Raw genomic sequence first — 8,481 nt, 5'->3', positions numbered from 1 at the left:
TCAAAATTGTTATGATAGTTGGATTTGCTAGCTTGGTCCACCAATAGTTGCCTGATCCACACATAAGAATGTCTCTACCATACAACATGCATTAATGCATAGTGGGTTTTTATTTCCATCGTATTTATCCCCGACACGTTTTGCTTTTTATGTTTAAGATTTTTTTTTCTTTATACAAGTTCCTCACATATTTTAATTCTCTAAATATTAAGGATTAAATTTATTTGACATAATTATAAAATTCAAATCTCCAATAGCCTTCAAAGAGCACTTTTGGCCTTGAGACTCGCCCATTTCTTACCAACACCTCAACTTCGTACATTGTTTTCGGCAACTATAAAGGAGATCGAAATTGCTAGGTCATAGACAGACCGGCCTTCTCCTTATTCATTGGATAGGGCACAGGGAAGTCAAGTCGAGCACTAGCTGAGTGGGACGCACCAAAGCAGCGTTCGTTGCACAAGTACTTTTAACTTTTGAAGTTAAACAGAAGCATCTGAAGATCGTTGGCTGCCTTTTTGTAGTGCGCAAGTCAGAGTGAACTATCATATCTTCAGTTCTGCAGCAACGCAAAGGCAGACGATCTACCTCGCAGAGCTGGCGTAGCAGCATCAGAGTGGGACGCAAACTGCTCTAGTGCAACCCCCTTGAAAAATGATGCACGTCAGAAATTTTGATGAAGACGGCCTACGGGTAGCAACACATGGCACGAGAACGGGTGACCTGACAATCTTGATGACTTCAGAATGCGTGCGGTCCGTTGAAAAACAATGCATCCCATTTGCTGCGGCCGCTGCTTTCATCTGATGCTTTACAGCAAGTCAACATCACCATCTTAACTCGACCAGTTGCGTGCATGGTTACAGAAAAACAGAGGGCGACATCTGATGTCAGTTGCAAGGCCGGCAGAAATAGACCATTGCCAGTGGCAGCGGCATGCATTTCCCTTTCGCCGGCTGATTGTACTACATCATGTGATGCTATGCTCCACTAGAATAACAACAGTTCATAAAGAAAACGGGCGACATGCTAGAGCGGCTGAGAAATGACAAGCGACATTCCGACAACGATCACTAAGATATGGTGTGTATCTTCCTAGGAATGAACAAGAAGCACCAGCTGGGGGCACAAGAATCTGCGACGGAATCCAAAGCGATTAGGTACGATTAACCAGACAGCTAGAAGCTTGGGTAGAGATCTCGCAGACAAAATTTATGTGGGAAACATGCGAAGATCACAGCATCAAATGAGATGTTTTTTTGGCAACAAGGTTTCTCATAGTGCTAGGCGGCGTGATGAACAAAAGACAATGGGCTGGTGATATATTAGTACATAAATACTCCCTCCGTTCCGAATTACTTGTCGCAGGTATGGATGTATCTAGATGTATTTTAGTTCTAGATACATCCATTCGACGAGTAATTTGGAACGGAGGGAGTAATAGTTTAGACCTAGGCTGGAAGCTCGGTGAATGCTTCCACAACAACCAGCCAAACAGTTGACCTTGAAAAAATCAACAAGTTGAATTTATAACCTATTTATGTTCAACCTGGATCGTATCCCCCATACCCTATAAACTTAAGTCCCCCAGTTTCTGGGGCTCAGGACGAGTCCTAAACTACATTATAATCTGTAAAATCCCTAGGAACAGAGAAAGCGACATGTATGATGGCACCATCAGGGTTGCTCGAATATGGGCTGTTAGATGACTAGGAAGGTCATACCAGCTGAAACACTGGCACCTCTTGAGCATATCTATCACCTTTGGGTTCTCCCTCTCGCCTTCTGATGTTAAGTTAAACAGCAAGTGCACTGCCTAATGACCATAGAAAAATAAAAATGTCATGAACTTTGGAATGAATAAACACCTGAATTGGAGTGAAATGACATCGATACAAAACCACCATTATTTCAGACAATATAAAGAAGCCAGACTTACTTTTCCCAGGAGCAATGTAAATTATAAGGTCAGGTCCATCGTGTGATCATGTCGCGCCCAAAATATCATAAGGCAGCACAAACTGTTAGTACCTGATAAAAAAATCATCATATTTAGGATTTACAAATGCGACATTCTTCTGCTAATAGTGCAATAATTATATTCTTTCAGTCTATGTTTGGGTTTTAGCGTGGAAAATAGTCTCTTGCACAACCAACAAAGTACGAGTGTATGATTAAATCATGGCAATTGTGCACTTGCTCAGAGAAAAATGGCAACATTCAAAATAATATTGCAGTTGCTTTAGGGTTTTGTGCTGACCAATGAGGTATTACGTTAGCATTTCCCAAACATACATTTATCACAGATCCCAGCACTTCTGTCAGGAGGTCGGACAAGTCATGATGATATCTGCCAGCACAGAAACTGATAGGCTTCACTGTATAAGGCCAACACCATCCTGATCGTTGGAAAGGAATCATCTAAGTTAAAACAAACATGGAGGTTGGCCAAATTGATAAGGAAAACTAGAAAGAAAAAAGGAAAATAAGACTCAGGAGCTTACATCCTTGATATAAAACTTCTCTTTTGAGTTCAGGGAAGGCTGCACCCACTCACAAGTATGTACAGAGAGCATTTCATTTTCCTGCTCAGAGAAAAACCCTGCTTCTTGTGCTGTAAAGGACAATCCAATAAGTTTGCAGTAATTAGATAATTTAAAATGTAAGTGACACTGGAGGGGGGAAAACCCTCCACCCCCAGCTTGTCCTTAAAGAGGTCGTGAGGGTCGAACCCTACTGGCTAGGGACCAACTTGCTACACTAAATGAATCGTAGAGAAGTGCATTTACCAACCTAAATCTTGCAACTTTATCCGGTGCGTAACAAATGTCTGTAAAACACAAATTTAGAAAGCTTTTAGACCGTTATGTATTTATCATTATTCATAGAATCACCTAGCAACACAAAGATGTGTGCACAGCAACGAATGAAAAGTAAATGAAGCTAACTGGTAATTTGTTGAGCAATTTATCTTATCACAGCAAGCTGGCTTTTTAGTGAGGAAAAGATGGAACAGACCTGCCATGCAGATGGCATGTATTCACGACATGAACCATTTCTTTCTTCTTCCCGTTTTGGATATCTCAAAGCTGTTGAATCCTCTGACATATGTTTCAAAGAACCCCTAAATACCATTAAAGGACAATATATTTCAGGCTTCCTAACAAAGCGAGGCAGAGAAACGTGTTGACTTTTAACAAAGAAATTCATAGCACCTAGCAAACAAAACACTTGACAACACGGGTCATCACATGAAATAAACTCTGCTGATTGAAACAGTGCTCCCAACTTAAATGGAAATGTAATGTCTTGGTAGAAACACACATGCCTAGATAGTACTGTTTTAGCATTCTATGATTGGAATAAATTTATATATTGCGAATGATTACATAAGAAATATAGGAAAAAATATTTAAAAAATTGATCACTATTTGCAAATTTCAGCTTCACAATTCATTAGGTCCCGGCGTCTCGCAATTAAGAAAGCACAACAACAAAAAGCACATTCTACTATCATTGCAGAGTGCAGACATGGAAGGGGTCGTAAGCCAAGAGATAGTCATGACTCAAAAAATTGTTGAATGTGTGGGTGGGGTAGCTCAAATTATAGATTCTGAAAAGAGGAGAAGTTTTATATTAAGGAATTACTCAACAGAGTGCAGTACGTTGAAATACCTAATTCAACATGTTGGTGATACACTGATCGTGGATGGAGTATGATTTTTAGGTTATATACCGCAACATGTTGAATTAGGTTAAATGATGTTAAGGTGAACAAACTGAAACCACGATCAGTATCACCACCTGCCAGCAGTTGCCTGCCAGTGAAGAGTGCCTATTTTGCTCCGTTTTTCCATATTCAAGCCACGGCAGTGGTTTACAACATGAATCAACTTTACCATACCTGATTACTACATTCCAAGGTCCAAACACTACAGAAAAGGATTTTCTTTTACGGGAAACAGTACTCCTGTACTGCATATATTTATAAATCTATAGAAAAGGTTTTGACTGTTCAGTCCAAGAAAACATAATCTTAATATTTTATAATCTCAAGCTATCTAAGAAGTACAACTCCACGAACGATCAAGGAGATTCAAGCTGATTCGGTCAGTCCTAGCATCCAACATATACATTTACACAACAGCAGCAGAAATAGAGTGTGCATTCTTAAGTGTCAGGTCGCAACAGTGTTTAGTGATAACAGATCATGGATTACCTTTGGAAGTCGTTTGATGTTGTGATTCCTTCACCATAAATAGGTGCCTTTGTGACCAACACCAAAATAGGTTGAAGTTGCAAAAACTTGTGTATCTCCTGGACAACAGTTTCAGTGATACTCTGAAATGATAGAGTTTTCCTGCAAAGACAGGTGTGAAAAGTCTGGCCAAGAAGCAGAGAGGTGTTACTAAGGGAGTGCTCAAGCATGAAAACGAGGAAAGGGACTATTTCAGTCAAAAATAGAATTTGGTGTTTTTTTCCTGCATAGAGACATGATTCCTGAAAAATGCATGAAGCACTGAGGTACCATTGCGCTAGCAAACTGCATATCCGTAATTAATTGAACCAGCTTTTGTCCTGTTTTTGACACCCATAATGCACTTCTTCTAAGATAAGTGTAAATACGCTGGAAATTTCTGGATTTGGAAAAATTGGGGATATTTCCAGCACCGGCATGTTTCTGACTTGGTTCATAACTCATAAGCACCATGATTACTATATATGTATATTCTGGCAATCTACATTGTTGGCATCGTTCCACGAGTTGCCTAATTGGTCATCAAAATGAAAATCAAACGTACATTGTATTCTGTACTTATCATGATGCTTTCTTTCTGCATTGATGATGCTTCTGATATTAGTTAAAAATATTATTTTATTTTAACTATTACAGCTTAAGTGTTAGCTAACTGAATCTGCTAACTTGTTGGTGTGTATATACCATACTGTAACTGTTGATTTTATATTTAGTTCCTATATACCGCACAGTATGGAAGTGACTAATTTCATGTGACATTCTACTCTTCAGTAGCATATATGTGAGATAATTCATTATACCAAAGTAGAGATAAAGCCTTTTCTAATAGTCACATGTATACAGTGACTTTCACGTAACACATGAAGCAATAACCAAATAAAGCATGCATGCCGAACCAACTGTTACTGAAGATATGCACATGATAAGATCAGGAGGCTATGAGACTAGTATTCCATGTAATGTTTGTTGTGATCACCCTTTACTCTCTCTAGTAGGTTGAAGAGCACGATCTATCCAGTAGAATGCGCCAATGCTGTAAAAGGGGATATGTTGCAGTAGAAAACAGTTAGCCAGCAACGTGATTGAAAAATACAGAAAAGTGGATAAGCAAACACTATGGTTCTGAGGGAACGGGGCATAATTTGGTGAAAACAATTTAAAGTATACAAGGAGAAGCATCAATTTGATACAGTAGCTATAACTTCAGTTGACCAGGTAAAACAAAACCGAATAAAATCCAGGAAGCCAGCAATACCTGTCTAACATAAGGAAATATACACCAATACCAAAAACTTCGCTCCTTGCTTCAGATTGAGATTTTAGACTCTGTGAAGTCACCAACCAGATGTAAGAAATATATCCATCTTACCTAAACATGAAGATACAGCTTATATATGTATGGTATACCCCCTAGACTGTTGCAAGAGACAGGCATAAGTGTCTTGTTCGTAACTCATCCCACACATAGCACCCAATAACTTTCTCCGTGTTTTGTTCACTCTTACAAGTATCTTATTTCTGGACAATCAAACTCCAAGCATCAAACACCTACATGATGATCCTAAATATGGTGTGTTGTCATGTTGTACACACCACACATATACTATTTATCAGATGATAATGATGTATGCTTATTCCCAAATGTGTGTGCTGCTACATGCCCAAGTTCTATCATTCTCGATTGTCATCATATGTCATGTCACATTTTCAGCCAACATCCAATGGACTGAAAGGGTACCAAAAAACAAAATAACATGAAAGTTGCGCAACTGGGAAGCCAATAGAAATGAGAAAATCTACATAGTTTTCTCTAACTAGAAATAGAACCGTTGGCCACATCACAATAATGCGACATGGATTAAAAAATAATTTAACTAGTTATTTCCAATGGTTCTAAGGATCAGCCATAGCTTATTTATATGTTTCAATTAATTTCTAAATCAAGTAAACCAAGGAACAGACAACAAAAATATGAACACATCACAAGAGTAGTAACGTGCTCGGTGTATATGTCACAAACATATAGAACTTGCCTTCAAAGCAGCTACAAGTTCAGAACTATTGTAACAGCGGACATACAGGAAACGCTTCATGCAATCAGAAAACAGTGTACTTTCAAACGAATGAAATTTATCTTTTGAACCATCAGTTACAAAATTTTCATTTGTTGGATGCACTGAACCTGCAAAATATAAGAAAAATGAAGACATTAAGAATGAGAAATCAAAAAATACCATTTATAGCACATCTCTTCTCCCTGCAGACTGGACAGTATGTAGTGTAGATTATGAGAACAGAGAGGCTAAAAGCAATGATGCACAATCCAACAACCAAGCCACTGGTAATACAACAGAGAAACAATGCCCATTGAGCCAGTTCTACTCCAACCCCATGGGCAAAAAAAGCATGGGCAATTCACTGTATACACTATTATAAGCACTATACATATTATTTTTTGGTAAGGAAAGATTTCTATATTTTAGCTTGATCTAAATTAGATAAGCATCAAATTGACAAATTGTAATGTGAAATTAACAATTTAAGTACAATGTACCATAACATGCTGCGATGCGCTTCCTCAGGATCTGAGCCAGCCGCAGCACATCAAATCGGCAGTCCAAGTCAATGTACATGACTGCTTTCCCCAGGCCGCCGAAATAGACACCTTCCCACTCCTTTGGTAGTATGCACTGCACTGCAGACTAACACACCAGCAATCCCACACTGAGCTGAGATATTTATTATAGATTGCTGCCAACATTTTACATCATTTAATATGAACAAATCAAGTGTCAAAATGGCATCGGTTTAATCACATTTGCATGTAGCAAACACTGAAAGATTGCAGGTGTGCTAGTTCCAAGCGTATGAAGTACTGAAGGTACTGTTTCTTCCTTTTCTGCACGACACCAATATGTTTCAGCAATGCCATGAACTTGTTTAATCTAATACAGATTGCCCTGGATCCCTGAAGTCCTCGAGATTTTTAGCGCTACATATATATCACACTTACTTTACAGTAAAGGTTGCATTCTGAAGTCTGAACTGATATCATAGATGCAGATTGCCCCTGTGTTTACGCGACTTCATAAACACTCATAACAATCAAAGGTTGCGGTGACTGCTACAGTGTTTCCGGCTATAGATGTGAACTCCTGCAAGTGCGCAGCGTACTACCCTGTGGCGCTAATGCAAACATTTCTTTGGGGAAAAAAGGTGTGTAAGCGCTGGAGTTTCGCTTACCATGAGGAGCAGCTGGGACTTGCCGGAGCCAGACGGGCCAGCGATCTCAACAACGTTGCCCGGGCGGAGCGGCGCGCGGTGGAGCGGCGGCGGGAGGAGGATGGGGGGCCGCGTGGAGAGGGAGCGGGAGAGGAAGGCCGCCGCCGTCTCGTCCATGGAGAGCCAGTCGCGGGGCCGCCCCCCTCCTGCCTCCCCGGCCATGGCTAGGGTTCTGGAGCTCTCCTCCCCTCCTTTCCACCGGATTTTTGGGCGCTCGGCTGGATCGAGTTTGGCGCCCGTGGATGTGTGAGTTTTGTGTTTGCGCGCGCTAGTCGATGTGGGGGGTCGTACAGGAGACCGGCGGAGGGCGCGTGCCTCGCCGGTAGAGCATCATTTTGGATCCCCGAAATTTCAAAAACAAAACTGATTTTTACAAGTTAAAAAAAACTACGGAAATCTTATCTGGATGACATTTGCTGGGAGAGCATGGCATTTTGAATGTTTTTTTTTGACAGCTTTAGTTGTGTCAGGGATGGCAGTTTCTTCAGACCAACATTGCATTTTCTAAGAGGATGACAGTTTTGAGTAATACTAGACATATATGGATGGAAATTTGTATGCAATATACTAGACATATATGAGTACATACGTAATTTTTCACAAATTTTAGGGTCTAAAATGATGGACGCGGAAATGTGAAACATGGTTCCACGCGCCCATTATGAATAGTAAATTCAAAAACAAATACTAGGAAAAATAAGATAGGAAAACTAGTTATTTTTTATGTGACATACATGGTTAAATGGCATACTCGCAAATGAAGTGTTCACAGAAAAAATGACATCCTTGGTATTCTGAGCAAAATGACAGAATCGAAAAGTGTATTCAAAAGCACTCTTTGACGGAATAACAAGGTTGGATTGTGTTTTCTTTATTAAGAATACCTCTGGTGTCATTCTTTCATGAAACTTTTTAAAAATGAATGCAAATGCTTTGCCTCA

The 8,481-nt window shown here is 39.8% G+C and overlaps 1 protein-coding gene across 6 annotated transcripts; it reads right to left on the bottom strand.

Moving 5' to 3' along the window:
- Positions 1–1,504: 1,504 nt before the first annotated feature.
- LOC109752110 (DNA repair protein XRCC2 homolog) lies at positions 1,505–7,829 on the bottom strand. Of its 6 annotated transcripts, none has more exons than XM_040404479.3 (12): positions 7,502–7,829; positions 6,813–6,960; positions 6,292–6,440; positions 5,514–5,584; positions 5,235–5,291; positions 4,220–4,360; positions 3,019–3,124; positions 2,794–2,830; positions 2,505–2,614; positions 2,275–2,421; positions 1,940–2,031; positions 1,505–1,816 (listed from the first exon to the last, which is right to left on the bottom strand). In XM_040404479.3, exons 1-11 carry the CDS (start codon positions 7,700–7,702, stop codon positions 2,005–2,007), a joined length of 1,194 nt encoding a protein of 397 aa, XP_040260413.1. In that variant the 5' UTR covers positions 7,703–7,829; the 3' UTR covers positions 1,505–1,816; positions 1,940–2,004. The 6 variants fall into 6 exon arrangements, with proteins under 6 accessions (XP_040260413.1, XP_020166566.1, XP_020166568.1 ...); XM_020310977.4 differs by having other exon boundaries at positions 2,296–2,421; XM_020310979.4 differs by having other exon boundaries at positions 2,261–2,399.
- Positions 7,830–8,481: the final 652 nt, after the last annotated feature.

The sequence above is a fragment of the Aegilops tauschii genome, chromosome 3 (assembly GCF_002575655.3).
Source record: "Aegilops tauschii subsp. strangulata cultivar AL8/78 chromosome 3, Aet v6.0, whole genome shotgun sequence".
In the NCBI taxonomy this organism is placed as follows: domain Eukaryota; kingdom Viridiplantae; phylum Streptophyta; class Magnoliopsida; order Poales; family Poaceae; genus Aegilops; species Aegilops tauschii.
Note: the sequence above shows the minus strand (reverse complement) of the source record. Positions and strands in the feature narration are given on the sequence as shown.